The sequence below is a fragment of the Cydia pomonella genome, chromosome 3 (assembly GCF_033807575.1).
Source record: "Cydia pomonella isolate Wapato2018A chromosome 3, ilCydPomo1, whole genome shotgun sequence".
NCBI lineage: Eukaryota > Metazoa > Arthropoda > Insecta > Lepidoptera > Tortricidae > Cydia > Cydia pomonella.
The window spans coordinates 1176831-1198060 of NC_084705.1; the positions used below are offsets into that span (position 1 = coordinate 1176831).

Genomic DNA, 21230 nt, shown 5'->3' on the forward strand with positions numbered 1-21230 from the left:
AAGCAATTCCAGCATGTTACAAAGAGTTATGAAGAACTGCGAAAGCAAGTTATAGTAAATTATATTGTAAGTATAATGCACCATTAAATAAGCTTTTAAATCATATGTACGAATAATAAGGAAAGAGTAATCATAATTATCAGTAAAAATCTTTCTGATAGAACTTTTGGATCGTCTAAGTATACAATATACTATTATTTTAAACATATTTATATTCTATCGTTATATAAATTAGGCGAACTGTAACTGGAAACATTTTTCTTGAAAATGATCCGAACAAATAACACTTTTCTCGCTCGTAAACCAGTTAGGGCCTCTGCCTGTAGCATCTATCCATTTTTCTTTAATACTGGGATTTTTCGGGAAACTGAAAAAAATTGCAATCATGAACATATTTGATTATACCTAGTGCAGATATTCGAATCGTTGCTAAGAACCTGAATAAAATATACTTATAGGTATAAAATATAATGTTATAAATAAATTGTACTTAATTAAATCAGTTTATTTTTTGGCTTACCTATTCGATTTTTAATCCAAATTAATAAGTAGTAAATTAAACATTAGGTGCATATAAAATAATTGTAAAATTTTACTTGAAAAATAATGACTTTCACACACACTATATCCAAACATTTTTATCGATAACGCTCAAAAATCAATTATATGCACGAGCACCACTCTACTTCGCGGCGTCGGTTGGCGGTCGTACCAAGAAACAATAATGCCCCTGTGAATATCGTTAGCGGTTTAATGCATTGCGCCGTTGCTATGGACACAACAAATAGTTTTCCATACCCAAGCGTCAATGTAGAATGTATAGACAAATTGCCACGCGTTTGTATGACAACATGGTCTGACTCAGAAAAATCATATGTCACTGGATTTATTTGATAAAATGTGTGGTTTTATTGACTAATACGTGAAAAAAAATGTACTCACATGTGGTATGTAACTCCATGATCCTTATAGTTTTTGGATGCACTCCTATTTCGACACAAAATAACGCTATAATTCGGCATTTCAATAAAATTGACGCGCACATTGTTCAATGACAGCTAATTTGCTACTGTCTTACGGCGGGCCGGTATGGCCACGATGTGGCCATGTCGCGGCGACACGCGCCACGCCTCCGTCAGCCATCTCTGATCCTTTGTCTGCAGGACGACTTGGCGAGAGTCAGGATTTTTAGGAACCTTTATAATCTAGCTAAAAGAAGTAGGATATTGCGGCGAGAAGTGCTTTTGGAATAAGGGATTTAATGCGAATTTTTGAAGAAAAGACAGTCCAGGCCGCGTATCCAACGTACAAATCGCGACGACCGGTCTGGCCTCGTGGGTAGTGACCCTGCCTATGAAGCCGATGGTCCCGGGTTCAAATCCTGGTAAGGGCATTTATTCGTGTGATGAGCATGGATATTTGTTCCTGAGTCATGGGTGTTTTATATGTATTTAAGTATTTATAAATATTTATATATTATATATATATCGTTGTCTAAGTACCCTCAACACAAGCCTTATTGAGCTTACTGTGGGACTTAGTCAATTTGTGTAATAATGTCCTATAATATTTATTTATTATTTATATAGGTATATGATTTTTCAATTCACGTGTTGCTATCAACTTTTATTTAAGTCACGGTTTACACTTCAGCAGTCGTAAACGCTAGCAATCGTACGCACGCTGGATCACTGCAAATGATCAATTTGTTTACTGTCGATCTTCTGACGATTGATCTACCAGAAATACGGGCAAGAAAGTAGAGCAAATAGGAACATTTTCTAAGTTTGGTTCAGAGTACGTGGTTCAGATGGCCGTTGCTTTCGTAAATACCTGCCTGCGCCAATTTGTATGGTTCCGTAACCAAAGGATAAAACGGGACCCTATTACTAAGAATTTGCTGTCCGTCAGTCTGTTTGTCTGTCCGTCTGTATCTCATGAACCATAATAGTTGCCGCTAGTCGGACTCATCCACCGAGGTTTCCGTACTTTTTAGTATTTCATGTTAAAGCGGCAACAGAAATACATCTTCTGTGAAAATTTCAACTGTCTATCACGGTTCATGATATATAGCCTGGTGACAGACGGACAGACAGACGAACGGACAACGGAGTCTCAGTAAAAGTTTTACCCTTTGGGAAGGGAACCCTAAAAATAAGTGTAGGGTTTCACAGTTACCATTCTGTCAGAATAGGCTAAACGGCTATTAATAATTAAGTATCATGTACAGTCAAGGTACTAAATATCGATACGGACAAAGTGCCAAAAATATGTACACACTACCTTAATGTAAGGGCGTGTATACATATTTTTGGCACTTTGTCCGTGCCGATATTTGATACCTTGACTGTACATTACAAGCATGAGGGAGTACCTTAGCAGCGCTTTGTGCGGTCGAGGAAATTGATTCTTTAGCAATTTGCGGTTCAAGTAAATTTGGTTGTACGTACTTATGCTAAGAGCTGTCCAATGTAAAGTGAACCGTAAACTGCTAAAGAATCAATTTCCTCGACCGTACGTCGTTTTACTAAGATGCGAAGAGTTTTTGCAATAACTCAAAAACGGCCGGACTGATCATATTCGCTATCATTTTTTTTAAGTATTTACTAAATTTATTTTACGATTTTTTCATATTTTTTGGACCCATGGTTCAATAGTTAGAGGGGGGAGGGACATATTTTTTCTTTCGGGGCGATTATTTCCAAAAAAAAACACTTTATCAAAAGATATTTTCTGAGTTTCTCCCTTAAAAAATTCTGCAAAAATCATTTTGTATGGGATCCTTAATTTTTTTTAAATTTTTGTTTTACTGTTCTGTCGTGTATTCCATGTATGATATATACATATACTTTCGTAGGCAGAGTCGCTACCAACTAGTCGAGTAGGCCGTTAAAACACGATGTTTACTTGTGTTACCTATCCCTTTGCAAATGTTAAATCGTGATTTAATAACTTAATAATGTTTACAAGAAACGATGAGACTGATTTCCCAATGTCACTTACGGTTGTTATGCTAGCGGTGGCAGAAGATTACTGATGGATGCTTCAGCGCACTCACGTCTCCACAAATAGACTAAGATAAACACGAGATGATTGACGCAAATCCCGCGAAGGGATTGGAATAAAATTCATAATAAGGATCGTGTCATTCACGAAGACGCGTGCCTAGAATCGTATTGTCATGTTTGTAAGGGTTAGATTTGACAAGCAGCTCGTCATCTTGGATGACACAAAGTATATCAATGTGTAACGTAAAGCGAGGTTTAGACTAAATAGCAGCAACTTGCATGCAATTTTAATTACATTGCGGTATCTGTACCCCTAGTGTAAATTTATTCGATAGCAAAACGTGACGTACGCGTTTGCGTTAAGTCTCATGTTGTATGGGATTTTGAGGTGTACGTCACGTCACGCTATAGAATAAATGTACACTTCGGGTTCTGATCAAGCTTTTGCATGCAATTTACCTACGTTACATTACGTTAAATTCCATGCAAGTTCTTGCTGATCTAGGCCGCGCTTAAGAGTAAAAAATTACATAATTTTAAAAATACCGACTTTACGGAACAGTTTACAATGTCATCAATTTAAAAGTAATTTCTTGACTAATTAATCCTTTTTGTGGGGGCCTATCTTGCGGGGCGAGTCTGCCGGAAATAAAATTGCATAGGTACTTACCGTTTTATCACGCAGGCGTCCGTTTTTTTACGTGTTGGCTCCGGCTTCGCGCACGCCTCCCAAATGTCTTAATGTGGGCACGCAATTATATTATTATTATATATATATATATACCTAATGCCAACAATAGAACTGGTTATAACTGAATAAATATCATACACAGAAAAAGTGATCAGTCCACCAGGGGCCGAGGCGGGAATCTAACGCGCGTCTTCACCTTGCGCGGCTAACGTCCTGACCACTAAACCACCCGGCCACGGCGGTACCCGTCCCAAATTCTCTGGTGTATGCTATCTTTGGAAGGCTAGGCGCCTTTGACCAACTCTAAGGGTGAACAGTGCTTGCACCTCCTATACGAACACTTTACATTGGTATAGCGAGAGAGATGGTGTATGTAACTGGTTCCTCCGATGGTGTTTAGTACATTAATTAAGTTTTATGTGGCGATTCTTGTAAACGATTATCGATTGGTTACGCCCCCAGTAATATGTATATATCAATACTCATAGCGATTTGTCCTGATTGTTGCAGGCCTATGTCGAAAGAACATCCTGCGCTGTGACGAAAATGACAACACGTTTCTACATGCTCCTCCGCAGGTAACCCGCAGACATTTTATATTCTCATTTTTGATACATCCTTTTGTCGCCGACAGTACTTTTCTTTCAAGGTAATTAATACCCATTGAGATAATACTGAGAAACCGAAAGACAATTAGGTTGCGTTGTTTTGTCTCAGAGTTTATATATCCACCTCATGTGTCCATAATTGAATCAGCTCGATGGTACCATAATATTGCTTTGTCACCCAACTTACATACATATGTGAAGCTTCAGCCCAATCGAATAATGGAAAGTGGGTCTAATTTGGCTATCAAGATTTAACCCGAGCATAGAAGGTTGACTGGTAGAGAATGCCTCATGGCATTAAGTCCGCCTTTTGTACTATAAGGTTTTCTTTTGTGCAATAAAGATTAAATAAATAAATAGAGATATATGTACGTACAAACATAGCTTGTAAATTAAAGCGAAACAAATCAAATAATGGTATAGTTAACCAAATATATCTGGTAAAAATAAATTAATTTTCATATTACTTTGTAACTTAGTCCAGTTTCTAACATAAATTCTGGCATAATTGTTCCACTCTCAGGATGACAGCTCCACCTCTCCATCCCCGAACAAACTCCACAAGGGACCCTGGGGCAAGATGCGCGATATCATCCAAACAGGACGGGAATCCGTCAGGAAGAAGACCAGAGGATCCAAGAGTTCTCCAGACGTGGTTCCGTTAAGGAGACGGTCTTTGAGTGATGGTGGTGATAGCGATGCACCACCGGCGCTGACGTTGACTATACCTTCATCTGAGGAGTTAGGTAAGGCTTTTGAAATGTTTCCAATACCATTTTGAATCTCTCGAGTTTTGACCCTAAGCAATAGATACCTTCGTCTAAAAAGCTAATATGTAATACGTTCATAAGTATTCCAAGAAGTCGTCAGGAGGAAGACTAGAGTAACCATGAGTTCTTAAAATGTGGTGCCTTAGTGATGGAGGAGATAGTGACGCTCCACCAGCGCTGACGTTGGCTCTATCTTCATCTGAAGAGTAAGGTAAGGCTTGACCCTAAGCAATGGATAATTAAACTTCTTCTAAAAGGCTTGAGCTTTGTGATATGTTAATAAGTATTCCAAGAAGAAGAAGAAGACCAGAGGATCCAAGAGTTCTCCAGACGCTCCACCAGAGCTGACGTTGACTATACCTTCATCTGAGATGTTAAATAAGATATTTAAACACTTCCAAGGTCATTCCATTAGTATAAGTCACACACAATTAGGCAAACGGTGCATAACGAAACTGGAGATGTATTGGGCTGTTCGCCCAGGTAAACACTGCTCTCAATGTCAACCTCTAGGTAGCAGGCATATCTGGTTATCCAGTTTATTCTACCTAGGTAAACAATATGATGAAATCAGGAAGAAGACAGGAGGATCCAACAGCTCACCAGATATGGTAACGTTGAAAAGACGGTCTTTGTGTGATGGGAGAGAGTGACGCACCTTCAATTACATTCTAATAATTATCACACCTAATATTATAATTTTCTATTACACAGAATCCGAGCCATCTCATCCCGTCCTCCGTAAACAGCGCTCACTGGAACTCGGCGCGAGACCGCCGCAGCACCGGCCTCCACGGGCCTCGAAGTGGACGAAGGTCAAGCGGGCCTTTCTCACTTCGGCCTCGGCGTCCGTTCCCTCCAGCCCTAATAGGCACTCGGCATTCTTTACTGACGTTGGTGAGTGCTAGAATTTTTCCTGCTTGAATCAAGACACGAAGAACTTCTTACGTTCCTGTCCTGTCTCTCGCCCGCGCGCGCGTAAATATTTTGTTGTGATGCTGATGTTCCAAATCACTGTGTGAGCGGTAGAGCGATATAATTATGTGCGTACGGTAGATATATTAAATGACAGGTCAACGTACGAAATTCTTCGTGTTCAGCGTCCTAACGTTACCTGTAAGGCGATTATCACACTAGCGCCGTACTCTCGTCGCCAGTAAGATAACTGCCTACATGAGCTCGGGATCGGGATGTTCTAATTTTGGATCAAAATCTAATTAAAATTGACGATAGTCAATTACTTCTTTTGAAAGAGTCTTCAAAGTTCTTTACGCAAGAGTGTAAAATGTATATGTAATGTCCAGCTTAAGACTTGAATTATATACTTACTTTACTCTTTGGCTTGAATGACCAAATTTAACTATGCTGCTTCTTCCAACACAAGCATCGAAATATATTTCAACCATTTGGCAGGGCCGTGCATTATGTGGCAATCAAAAGCCGCCAATTTTCAGGCAATAGGCCCAGAAAAGTCATAAAATCCACAGTAAACTGTACGTAAATCCTCCGAAACCATTACTCTTTATAGGTACAATCGAGCTCACAAACATATTTACAAGTCTAACGTTCTAAAAATATACACCTCTAAGACACTGACAATAAGTTCGTGTAAATATATTTGTCCCCGACATGGTATAAAACTTTGCGACGACATGGACATGTAGTGAGAGCGCCGCGCGCTCGCGGTCCGATGTATCATGCTGTCACAAAGCTTCTCCAAGTGCACCACGGATGTAAAAGCGACTTTATTTAGGGCATTCTGTCAGAGCTTTTATACATGCTCAATATGGTACGCTACACCAAACGCTCATATAACGCGCAGTGTTCAGTATAACGATGCGTTCAGAATACTTATGAAACAACTTCGGCACTGCAGTGCTAACACCATGTTTGCTGATGCGGAAGAAGGTACCTAATTTTTATGCAATCATGCGGTCCCGCATAGCTTCGGTCTGGACAAACGTATGAGAAACTCGCAGCAAAATAATATTCTGGCGCTGTTTACTGACAATCCGAGCAATAAGATCCTAAAGCACTGGACAGCCGTGCACCTGGACGAAAATGGAAAATAATATGTAGATATATTTAACAAAGATATGTATGTTTAATTTTTATATTATTGTTTTATTCCATTGTACTATTACAGTACATTGTTTTATAACTTATAATCAATAATAATAATTATTATAAAAGAGATGGTGAACTAGACCTACCCGTACTGCAGCTCTATTTCTTCGACCCGCTTCTACACCATCGTCCAATTGCTATGTACAATTTGTAACCTTATTGCGGTACCATATTACAGGGACCGGAAAACCCGTTCATTTGGCTTACCCGTTCGAATGGGTAACCCCTTCATATGATAAGCTAATCGTTTGGGTAACCCGTTCAACCGGTTACCCAACAATAATGATTAACCCGTATTATTCAGATTAACCTAATCGTAACAAGTGGTTACCGCTTACAGGAGCTGATTCGGTTTGTGTTTTGCATGTACTAACCGGTAACCTTTCGGTTTAGGGTAAGCCTTACCCCTCTCCCGCGCCTTTCCCCCACCGCTGCGGCACCGCGGCAGAGATGGGCATTACGTAATTGATTGACGATAGTTATATTGTAACTACCGACGTAAAAGTACTTTTCGTTAATGTTGACTTACTATATAGATGTTTATTTGTATCCGGTTTTAGTAAGATAGCGGCCACACACTTTGTCATAAAAATCATCATTTTTAGGTTTTAGGGAGTTCCGATTTCGAAAATGATGACGATTTTGGAATCCAAGATGGCGGCCATGCAGTAAGTCATAAAAGTCGTCATGTAAATCGGTTTTTAGGTTTATGGGAGTGCAGATTTAGAAAAAGATGACCATTTTGGAGTCCAAGATGGTGACCATGTACTATGTCATAAAATCGTCATGGATGTCGTTATATAGGTTTTAGGGAGTGCAGATTTCGAAAATCATGACTATTTTGGAATCCAAGATGGCGGCCATGCAATTTGTCATAAAAGTCGTCATGGATGGAGTCCAAGATGGTGACCATGTATTATGTCATAAAAATCGTCATGGATGTCGTTTTATAGGTTTTAGGGAGTGCGGATTTCTAAAATCATGACTATTTTGGAATCCAAGATGGCAGCCATGCAATTTTTCATAAAAGTCGTCATGGATATCGTTTTATACGTTTTAGGGAGTGCGGATTTCGAAAATGATGACCATTTTGGAGTCCAAGATGGCGGCCATGCTATTTGTCATAAAAGTCTTCATGGATGTCGTTTTATAGGTTTTAGGGAGTGCGGATTTCGAAAATCATGACTATTTTGGAATCCAAGATGGTGGCCATGCAATTTGTCATAAAAGTCGTCATGGATGTCGTTTCATACGTTTTAGGGAGTGCAGATTCCGAAAAAGATGACCATTTTGGAGTCCAAGATGGTGACCATGTACAATGACATAAAAATCGTCATGGATGTCGTTACATAAGTTTTAGGGAGTGCAGATTTTGAAAATCATGTCTATTTTGGAATCCAAGATGGCGGCCATGCAATTTGTTATAAAAGTCGTCATGGATGGAGTCCAAGATGGTGACCATGTACTACGTCATAAAAATCGTCATGAATGTCGTTTTATAGGTTTTAGGGAGTGCGGATTTCGAAAATCATGACTATTTTGGAATCCAAGATGGCGGCCATGCAATTTGTCATAAAAGTCGTCATGGATGTCGTTTTATACGTTTTAGGGAGTGCGGATTTCGAAAATGATGACCATTTCGAAGTCCAAGATGGCGGCCATGCAATTTGTCATAAAAGTCTTTATTGATGTCGTTTTATAGGTTTTAGGGAATGCGGATTTCGAAAATCATGACTATTTTGGAATCCAAGATGGCGGCCGTGCAATTTGTCATAAAAGTCGTCATGGATGGAGTCCAAGATGGTGACCATGTACTACGTCATAAAAATCGTCATGGATGTCGTTTTATAGGTTTTAGGGAATGCGGATTTCGAAAATCATGACTATTTTGGAATCCAAGATGGCGGCCATGCAATTTGTCATAAAAGTCGTCATGGATGTCGTTTTATACGTTTTAGGGAGTGCGGATTTCGAAAATGATGAGCATTTCGAAGTCCAAGATGACGGCCATGCAATTTGTCATAAAAGTCTTTATTGATGTCGTTTTATAGGTTTTAGGGAATGCGGATTACGAAAATCATGACTATTTTGGAATCCAAGATGGCGGCCATGCAATTTGTCATAAAAGTTGTCATGGATGGAGTCCAAGATGGTGACCATGTACTACGTCATAAAAATCGTCATGGATGTCGTTTTATAGGTTTTAGGGAGTGCGGATTTCGAAAATCATGACTATTTTGGAATCCAAGATGGCGGCCATGCAATTTGGCATAAAAGTCTTTACTGATGTCGTTTTATAGGTTTTAGGGAATGCGGATTTCGAAAATCATGACTATTTTGGAATCCAAGATGGCGGCCATGCAATTTGTCATAAAAGTTGTCATGGATGGAGTCCAAGATGGTGACCATGTACTACGTCATAAAAATCGTCATGGATGTCGTTTTATAGGTTTTAGGGAGTGCAGATTTCGAAAATCATGACTATTTTGGAATCCAAGATGGCGGCCATGCAATTTGGCATAAAAGTCTTTACTGATGTCGTTTTATAGGTTTTAGGGAATGCGGATTTCGAAAATCATGACTATTTTGGAATCCAATATGGCGGCCATGCAATTTGTCATAAAAGTTGTCATGGATGTCGTTTTATACGTTTTAGGAAGTGCAGATTTCGAAAAAGATTACCATTTTGGAGTCCAAGATGGTGACCATGTACAATGTCATAAAAATCGTCATGGATGTCATTATATAGGTTTTAGGGAGTGCAGATTTCGAAAATGATGACTATTTTCGAATCCAAGGTGGAGGCCATGCAATTTGTCATAAAAGTCGTCATAGATATCGTTTAATAGGTTTTAGGGAGTGCGGATTTCGAAAATGATGACCATTTTGAAATCAAAGGTGGCGGCCACACATTTTGTCATAAAAGTCATCATGGAAGTCATTTTTTAGGTTTTAGGGAGTGCAGATTTCGAAAATCATGACTATTTTGGAATCCGAGATGGCAGCCTTGTTTTTTGTCATAATAGTCGTCATGGATATCGTTTTATAGGTTTTAGAGAGTGCGGATTTCGAAAAAGATGATAATTTTGGAATTCATGATGGCGACCATGAAATATGTCAGAAAAATAGTCATGGATGTCGTTGTATAGGTTTTACGGAGTGCGGATTTCGAAAATCATGACTATTTTGGAATCCAAGATGGCGACCATGCAATTTGTCATAAAAGTCGTCATGGATGTCGTTTTATAGGTTTTAGGGAGTGCGGATTTCGAAAGTCATGACTATATTGGAATCCAAGATGGCGGCCATGCAACTTGTCATAAAAGTTGTCATGGATGTCGTTTTATAGGTTTTAGGGAATGTGGTTTTCAAAAATGACGAACCTCAACCATGTGTATCGTAAAAACTCGACATGACATTTAAAATGAGCTTAAACTCGATAGCATTATGGGAAGTCATCGATGAGTTCCATTGACAACTTCCGATTTCACTATCAGACCTTCGTCACCATGTGTATCGTAAAGAACTCTTCAAGACCTTTTAAATGAGCCCAAACTCAATAGCATTACTAGTAGTTATCGATGAGTTCCATCAACACCTTCCGATTCCACCATCAGACCCTCGCCACCATGTGTATCGTAAAAAACTCGTCAAGACCTTTAAAATGAGCCCAAACTCGATAGCATTACTAGTAGTTATCGATGAGTTCCACTGACACCTTCCGATTCCACCATCAGACCCTGTATCGTAAAGAACTCGTCAAGACCTTTAAAATGAGCCCAAACTCGATAGCATTACTAGTAGTTATCGATGAGTTCCATCTACACCTTCCGATTCCACCATCAGACCCTCGCCACCATGTGTATCGTAAAGAACTCGTCAAGATATTTAAAATGAGCCCAAACTCGATAGCATTACTAGTAGTTATCGATGAGTTCCATCAACACCTTCCGATTCCACCATCAGACCCTCGCCACCATGTGTATCGTAAAGAACTCGTCAAGACATTTAAAATGAGCCCAAACTCGATAGCATTACTAGTAGTTATCGATGAGTTCCACTGACACCTTCCGATTCCACCATCAGACCCTCGCCACCATGTGTATCGTAAAGAACTCGTCAAGATATTTAAAATGAGCCCAAACTCGATAGCATTACTAGTAGTTATCGATGAGTTCCATCAACACCTTCCGATTCCACCATCAGACCCTCGCCACCATGTGTATCGTAAAAAACTCGTCAAGACCTTTAAAATGAGCCCAAACTCGATAGCATTACTAGTAGTTATCGATGAGTTCCACTGACACCTTCCGATTCCACCATCAGACCCTCGCCACCATGTGTATCGTAAAGAACTCGTCAAGACCTTTAAAATGAGCCCAAACTCGATAGCATTACTAGTAGTTATCGATGAGTTCCATCTACACCTTCCGATTCCACCATGTGTATCGTAAAAAACTCGTCAAGACCTTTAAAATGAGCCCAAACTCGATAGCATTACTAGTAGTTATCGATGAGTTCCACTGACACCTTCCGATTCCACCATCAGACCCTCGCCACCATGTGTATCGTAAAGAACTCGTCAAGACCTTTAAAATGAGCCCAAACTCGATAGCATTACTAGTAGTTATCGATGAGTTCCACTGACACCTTCCGATTCCACCATCAGACCCTCGCCACCATGTGTATCGTAAAGAACTCGTCAAGACCTTTAAAATGAGCCCAAACTCGATAGCATTACTAGTAGTTATCGATGAGTTCCATCTACACCTTCCGATTCCACCATGTGTATCGTAAAAAACTCGTCAAGACCTTTAAAATGAGCCCAAACTCGATAGCATTACTAGTAGTTATCGATGAGTTCCACTGACACCTTCCGATTCCACCATCAGACCCTCGCCACCATGTGTATCGTAAAGAACTCGTCAAGACCTTTAAAATGAGCCCAAACTCGATAGCATTACTAGTAGTTATCGATGAGTTCCATCTACACCTTCCGATTCCACCATCAGACCCTCTCCCCCATGTGTATCGTAAAGAACTCGTCAAGACCTTTAAAATGAGCCCAAACTCGATAGCATTACTAGTAGTTATCGATGAGTTCCACTGACACCTTCCGATTCCACCATCAGACCCTCGCCACCATGTGTATCGTAAAGAACTCGTCAAGACCTTTAAAATGAGCCCAAACTCGATAGCATTACTAGTAGTTATCGATGAGTTCCACTGACACCTTCCGATTCCACCATCAGACCCTCGCCACCATGTGTATCGTAAAGAACTCGTCAAGACCTTTAAAATGAGCCCAAACTCGATAGCATTACTAGTAGTTATCGATGAGTTCCATCTACACCTTCCGATTCCACCATGTGTATCGTAAAAAACTCGTCAAGACCTTTAAAATGAGCCCAAACTCGATAGCATTACTAGTAGTTATCGATGAGTTCCACTGACACCTTCCGATTCCACCATCAGACCCTCGCCACCATGTGTATCGTAAAGAACTCGTCAAGACCTTTAAAATGAGCCCAAACTCGATAGCATTACTAGTAGTTATCGATGAGTTCCATCTACACCTTCCGATTCCACCATCAGACCCTCTCCCCCATGTGTATCGTAAAGAACTCGTCAAGACCTTTAAAATGAGCCCTAACTCGATGGCATTATTAGTAGTTATCGATGAGTTCCATCGACACCTTCCGATTCCACCATCAGACCCTCTCCACCATGTGTATCGTAAAGAACTCGTCAAGACCTTTAAAATGAGCCCGAACTCGATAAAATTATTAGAAGCCATTGATGAGTTCCACTGATACAGGAGATGTGCACAGACAGCTAACGATAAAGAAAGTGACTATAATAGGAGTAATAGGTACTAAACAAAAATATATCAAAATCAATGCAACGCCTTACCATATTAGGTAATTTGCCGTAAACTTTAGCATGTGTTTTGAAATCTACGTTGTGCGCTACTTGACTTAACGTACACTTTTGTTTGAATTAGCAATATTAGGTCGGCAAATTACAAAGCCTTTGACAAATACCGACTGCCGCCGCGCCGCGCCGCGCACTCGCACGTGCACGTAGGGAATGGAACCGCCGAGTTTCGCGTCGGGCGCTACGTTAATAGACCATATGCAGTTCACGTAAAAGTTAAAACAGCTTGTTCGTATTTAATCAGCGCTTGAAGCGGTAACCCTTTCCCGGGTTTTTAATATCGGTAAGCGCTAACCTGAATTAATTCAAATAAAAGGATTAGTTTCTTAAGAGTCCTTATTCCTACAGACGAGCGTATTTTGTAAAATGCTTCCTTTTTCATTCAAGATTACGACGTAACTATTAGTATTTATTCAAAAACTGATAACGTACTTAAATAATCGTTTCCTAAACTAGGGGCTCCAACAGTTCAAATTTTCATTTTCTCTTTTAAACCTCTTTTTTAATGAGGTTTTTTGGGAGTCTTTTCCAAATTTTGCAGTGAGATGTGGCGTTTCGGTTCTCAATTTTGCTATAAACAAGAATCATTTGGTACATGAATGACTACAATTTGATTCAACATATCTCGTACGAGGGGCTGGAATGATTAACAATCGAAGATTCATTTGAAAAAACTGATAAAATACCTTCCGAGTTTTCTTCATTTTTTTGGCGAAAACAGGGTTTTATTATATTTTATTTCCGCAAATTGTACGCATATTTTGCTTTAAAAATAATATTATAGCAAACTGTAACTTTATGTTAACCTATAAAAAAAAAAATCGTAACTATGGGACCTACATTGCCGTAAATTTATATATTTTTTAAACACCTATAAATCACGCAGCAGCGACGCCCCGCTCTCAGTCCGCGCGGAGCGCGCTTAGAGGACGGACCTGTGCTCGATTGTCAGGCATTCGTTGCGATCGTAATCAGCTACGGAGTTCCGAGAAGTGCTATATACTGCGATTAGAAAATCTTAATAAAAGTTAATTTTTTACAGTATGCCTAACAGACTCGCTTATTGATGGATTTTCAGTGTTACTTTTTTTTAATACTAAGTCGGTGGCAAACAAGCATACGGCCCGCATATGTACGCCTGCAACTCCAGAGGAGTTACATGCGCGTTGCCGACCCTAACCCCCTCCCGCCCCTCTTTGAGCTCTGGCAACCTTACTCACCGGCAGGAACACAACACTATGAGTAAGGTCTAGTGTTATTTGGCTGCGATTTTCTGAAAAACGCATTTTCACTTGAAATTACGTTAGGGTTTGCATTATTATTTTTGACCCGGATGAAGTCCAAGTTCTCATGATGGAGTCAGGAGTTGGTCACCAGAACTCCTAATCTACTAATTATAATCCCATCGTGTTTGGGCTCAAAAGATTTGCCCTGACGAACACCATCGATCTAGATGAGGTCCAGGGTCTCATGATGGAGTCAGGAGTTGGTCACTAGAACTCCTAATCTACTCATTATAATTCCATCGTGTTTGGGCTCAACAGAGTTGCCCTGCTGAGCACCTTCAATCTAGATGAGGTCCAGGGTCTCATGATGGAGTCAGGAGCTGGTCACCAGAACTCCTAATCTACTCATCATAACTCCATCGTGTTTGGGTTCAATAGAGTTGCCCTGACGAGCACCATCAATCTAGATGAGGTCCAGGGTCTCATGATGGAGTCAGGAGCTGGTCACCAGAACTCCTAATCTACTCATCATAACTCCATCGTGTTTGGGCTCAATAGATTTGCCCTGATGAACACCATCGATCTAGATGAGGCCCAGGGTCTCATGATGGAGTCAGGAGTTGGTCACCAGAACTCCTAAACTACTCATCATAACCTCATCGTGTTCGGGCTCAATAGATTTGCCCTGACGAGCATCATCAATCTAGATAAAGTCCAGGGTCTCATGATGGAGTCAGGAGTTGGTCACTAGAACTCCTAATCTACTCCTTATAATTCCAACGTGTTTGGGCTCAAAAGATTTGCCCTGATGAGCACCATCGATCTAGATGAGGTCCAGGGTCTCATGATGGAGTCAGGAGTTGGTCACCAGAACTCCTACTCTACTCATCATAACTCCATCGTGTTTGGGCTCAATAGAGTTGCCCTGACGAGCACCTTCAATCTAGATGAGGTCCAGGGTCTCATGATGGAGTCAGGAACTGGTCACCAGAACTCCTAATCTACTCATCATAACTCCATCGTGTTTGGGTTCAATAGACTTGCCCTGACGAGCACCATCAATCTAGATGAGGTCCAGGGTCTCATGATGGAGTCAGGAGCTGGTTACCAGAACTCCTAATCTACTCATCATAACTCCATCGTGTTTGGGCTCAATAGATTTGCCCTGATGAACACCATCGATCTAGATGAGGCCCAGGGTCTCATGATGGAGTCAGGAGTTGGTCACCAGAACTCCTAATCTACTCATCATAACCTCATCGTGTTCGGGCTCAATAGATTTGCCCTGACGAGCATCATCAATCTAGATAAAGTCCAGGGTCTCATGATGGAGTCAGGAGTTGGTCACTAGAACTCCTAATCTTCTCATTATAATTCCAACGTGTTTGGGCTCAAAAGATTTGCCCTGATGAGCACCATCGATCTAGATGAGGTCCAGGGTCTCATGATGGAGTCAGGAGTTGGTCACCAGAACTCCTAATCTACTCATCATAACCTCATCGTGTTCGGGCTCAATAGATTTGCCCTGACGAGCATCATCAATCTAGATAAAGTCCAGGGTCTCATGATGGAGTCAGGAGTTGGTCACTAGAACTCCTAATCTTCTCATTATAATTCCAACGTGTTTGGGCTCAAAAGATTTGCCCTGATGAGCACCATCGATCTAGATGAGGTCCAGGGTCTCATGATGGAGTCAGGAGTTGGTCACCAGAACTCCTAATCTACTCATCATAACTCCATCGTGTTTGGGCTCAATAGATTTGCCCTGATGAACACCATCGATCTAGATGAGGTCCAGGGTCTCATGATGGAGTCAGGAGTTGGTCACCAGAACTCCTAATCTACTCATCATAACTCCATCGTGTTTGGGTTCAATAGAGTTGCCCTGACGAGCACCATCAATCTAGATGAGGTCCAGGGTCTCATGATGGAGTCAGGAGTTGGTCACTAGAACTCCTAATCTACTCATTATAATTCCAACGTGTTTGGGCTCAAAAGATTTGCCCTGACGAGCACCATCGATCTAGATGAGGTCCAGGGTCTCATGATGGAGTCAGGAGTTGGTCACCAGAACTCCTAATCTACTCATCATAACTCCATCGTGTATGGGCTCAATAGAGTTGCCCTGACGAGCACCATCAATCTAGATCAGGTCCAGGGTCTCATGATGGACTCAGGAGTTGATCACCAGAACTCCTAGTCTATTCATCATAACTCCATCGTGTTTGGGCTCAAAAGATTTGCCCTGACTAGTACCATCGATCTAGATTAAGTCGAGGGTCTCATGATGGACTCAGTAGTTGGTCACCAGAACTCCTAATCTATTCATCATAATGGTAATTTGATGGTGCTTGTCGGAGTAAATCTATTGAGCCCAAACACGATGGAGTTATGATGAGTAGAGTAGGAATTCTGGTGACCAACTCCTGACTCCATCATGAAACCCTAGACTTCATCTAGATCGATGGTACTCGTCAGGGCAAATCTTTTGAGCCCAAACACGATGGAATTATAATGAGTAGATTAGGAGTTCTAGTGACCAACTCCTGACTCCATCATGAGACCCTGAACATCATCTAGATTGATGGTGCTCGTGAGGGCAAATCTATTGAGCCCAAACACGATGGAGTTATGATGAGTAGATTAGGAATTATGGTGACCAACTCCTGACTCCATCATGAGACCCTGGACTTCATCTAGATCGATGGTACTCGTCAGGGCAAATCTTTTGAGCCCAAACACGATGGAATTATAATGAGTAGATTAGGAGTTCTAGTGACCAACTCCTGACTCCATCATGAGACCCTGAACATCATCTAGATTGATGGTGCTCGTGAGGGCAAATCTATTGAGCCCAAACACGATGGAGTTATGATGAGTAGATTAGGAATTATGGTGACCAACTCCTGACTCCATCATGAGACCCTGGACTTCATCTAGATCGATGGTACTCGTCAGGGCAAATCTTTTGAGCCCAAACACGATGGAATTATAATGAGTAGATTAGGAGTTCTGGTGACCAACTCCTGACTCCATCATGAGACCCTGGACTTCATCTAGATCGATGGTACTCGTCAGGGCAAATCTTTTGAGCCCAAACACGATGGAATTATAATGAGTAGATTAGGAGTTCTAGTGACCAACTCCTGACTCCGTCATGAGACCCTGAACATCATTTAGATCGATGGTACTCGTCAGGGCAAATCTATTGAGCACGAATACGATGGAATTATAATGAGTAGATTAGGAGTTCTAGTGACCAACTCCTGACTCCATCATGAGACCCTGGACTTCATCTAGATCGATGGTACTCGTCAGTGCAAATCTTTTGAGCCCAAACACGATGGAATTATAATGAGTAGATTAGGAGTTCTAGTGACCAACTCCTGACTCCATCATGAGACCCTGGACTTCATTTAGATCGATGGTACTCGTCAGGGCAAATCTATTGAGCTCGAATACGATGGAATTATAATGAGTAGATTAGGAGTTCTAGTGACCTACTCCTGACTCCATCATGAGACCCTGGACTTCATCTAGATTGATGGTGCTCATCAGGGTAAATCTATTGAGCCCAAACTCGATGGAGTTATGATGAGTAGATTAGGAGTTCTGGGGAGTTCTGGTGACCAACTCCTGACTCCGTCATGAGACCCTGGACCTCATCTAGATCGATGGTGTTCGTCAGGGCAAATCTTTTGAGCCCAAGCACGATGAAATTATAATGAGTAGATTAGGAGTTCTGGTGACCAACTCCTGACTCCATCATAAGAACCTGGATGGACTTCATTCGGGTCAAAAATAATAATACAAACCCTAACGTGATTTCAAATAACACTGAAACTCTATAGCACTAATGTGCGCAAACGATTGGCATCTTGACTACGCAGCATGGGTGCGTAGCCACCATGCCAATCGATACGACAACGAAACACTATCTGTCTCTCTCTCGTACTAATATGCACAATCGATTGGCATCTTGGCTGGGCAGCATGGGTGCGTAGCCAACATGCCAAACGTTTACGATACGACAAGGAAACACTATCTGTCTCTCTATCGCACTAATATGCGCAATCGATTGGCTTCTTGGCTAGGTATCATGGGTGCGTAGCCAACATGCCAATCGTTTACGATACGACAACGAAACACTACTCTCTCTCTATCGCACTAATATACGCAAACGATTGGTATTTTGGCTAGGCACTAAGCAAGTGTGTGGCCAACATGCCAATCGTTTACGATACGACAATGAAACACTATCTGTCTCTCTATCGCACTAATATACTTTATTTATACCTGCAGTCATTTAGTAACTTCTTCATTTTCCATTGGTGTGAAAGAGACAGAATAAAGAGCAAGGGTTATAGTACACTCTGTAGTCTGTACACTTAGTAGTAGTGTACATAAAAAAAAAAACTACTGTGCATATACAATAAAATAAAGAGTGCCCATATGATATCATATGACACTAAAATTAATGTTGCTTGAAATTATATTAAAACTATCAAGATTATTCTAGTCTGCATTGAAACGCGCGTCGCGTTGCCGGCGCTCGCGTACCGAGCGCCAACGCCATCTATCGAGCGTTATTTCGTGAAATCGGAGAACGCTCCAAGGATTAAGGGCTCTTAACCGGTAAGCCAATCAAAAGCTTACCGAAATGAAGCGGTTTTTGGAACACAGCTTTACAATAACCCGGGTTTTTGAACGGGTTAGGGTAAGCGGGTCCGGTCCCTGTACCATAAGGTCTATTTTAGTTAAGTGTTTCTGTTAGCACAACACATTGACCATCAATAGACTTTATTACCATGCAATAGGGCTTAAAAACAGTTAACTGTGTCCGCCTACGTCATTAAGAACCTTGACATGTATGCGGCGATCGAAATGTTTTACTTTAACTTTTAATTGACGTTTTACTGTTCTATTTGTGTTAAAAAGGTCGATGGAATCCTAAAATGATTTTATTTTAAGAGCTGGTTTTATCTTTATCCTTATTTTCAGACGGGAGTATTGTTATTTCTTGTTAAAAATTAATAATTGTATAATGGGGTAAACCATCTGTTACTGGCCACCTTTCAATAACTGGCCACCTTATACTAAATTGGCTAAAATAAGAATTCTATTTTTTTATTCACACATATCAAGTAAACCAAATAGCATTAGTTCTGAAGATTTAGGTACTTTAATTGCGTGAATATTAAACATAATCATTTTTATTACGAGCCACCTTATACTAAAATGGCTAAAATAAAAATTCTATTTATTTATTCACACAATTCAAGTAAACCAAATAACAATAGTTCTGAAAAATTACTATGATTGCATGATCACGCAATATTCACGCGTGAATATTAAACAGAATCCTTTTTATTACGAGTATAAGGTGGCCAGTTATTGGAAAGTGGCCAGTAAAAGTAAACGTACCTATTTGTCGCATGTTAATCTTATACCTTTAAACGAGCAATTCTTGTATATATATATATTTCCGGGATCTCGGAAACTGCTCTAACGATTTTGCTGAAATTTGGTATATGGGGGTTTTTGGGGATAAACAATCGATCTAGATTAGTCTTATGTTTGGGAAAATGCGTGTTTTCGAGTTTTCATGCGTTTTTTCTTTCGACGCAGAATATGGTCGCTAATTTCGTGTTGCCGGCCACTGTCCGTCTGGTCCAGCGGGTTAAGACGCGGACTGCTAAACGAGTGTTACGGGTTCGAATCTCGCCCGGTGACTAACTTTATTTTATTTTATATGTTCAATTTTATATATAATTTTTTAATTTTTATTGTTTTAGACAAGTTTAACTTAGTAAAAAAATGTAGTTAAGATTATCACCTATACACCACCATATTTTTTTTTTTTTTTTTTTTTAATTTATTTAGAAAACAAACAGCCTTTTACAAATATGTCTAAAGTAAATGAACTAAAAATAGGCCTAAAGTTTCCTACATTACTAAGAAAACTATTACATGGAAATGTAAATTACGCAATTATAAATTACCGGTTTAGTTGTGTGCTACATGCAAGTAAGTTAAGAAAACATACAAAAGTATGAAAAATATGACTGGAACCAAATTGATCAATTTCTAGAAAACAAAATTTGCCGAACTTTGTTCTTGAACACGGACAAACTATGAACAAAAATATCTATATCGTTAAGAGATTCATTATACAAATAACAAGTGCGCCTAAAGAAAGAGTTTTTAGCATACTGTGTGCCACAGGAGGAAATAGAAAATGTGGGTTTAGAACGTGAGTGGAAACGAGAGATTTTGAAGGAAACGCTATCTAATAAAAGGTTAGAATCTATGTGATTTCTAATAATTTTAAATAAAAATAAAACATCTAGATATGCTCTTCTTTTCTCCAATGGAGGGAGACTATGTTTAGCTGCTGACGAAAAATAATCACAGTTATAGCGGCCGGTTCTGTAATCAAGGGACTTACAAAAAATTTTCTGAATCCTTTCAAGTCGTGACTTATGAATGCCAAAATGTGGGCTCCAAACAACACTGCCAAACTCCAAAATACTACGGACGAAAGAGTAATACAAAACTTTTAACGTGAATGTACTTTTGAATGGTTTACTTAAACGCAAAATCATTCCTAATTTTTTATATGCTCTCGCCACAATATTATCTATGTGTTCAACAAAGGAGAGTTTAGCATCCAGAGTAATCCCTAAATCTCGCATCCCATATTACAATAAATAGTTATAACCGAGCAAAGCTCGGTCGCCCAGGTACTAGTGTCTAACATGCGTTAAAAATGGTACGCTTATGGAGCGTCACTGCGATTCCGTACCGTCACCGTTTTTGAACAGCGATGTGGTCGCACCTTTAGGTACCTATAAAAATGTATT

The 21230-nt window shown here is 40.2% G+C and overlaps 1 protein-coding gene across 2 annotated transcripts in view; it reads left to right on the forward strand.

The window, feature by feature from the left end:
* The window catches only part of LOC133515740 (uncharacterized), a 99611-nt gene that overhangs the window by 12543 nt on the left and 65838 nt on the right, over positions 1-21230 (forward strand). For both annotated transcript variants that reach the window (XM_061848308.1, XM_061848309.1), the window contains exons 3-5: positions 4210-4277; positions 4831-5053; positions 5792-5974. In XM_061848308.1, coding sequence (XP_061704292.1) covers positions 4210-4277; positions 4831-5053; positions 5792-5974 — 474 coding nt within the window. The remainder of the gene's footprint in view (positions 1-4209; positions 4278-4830; positions 5054-5791; positions 5975-21230) is intronic.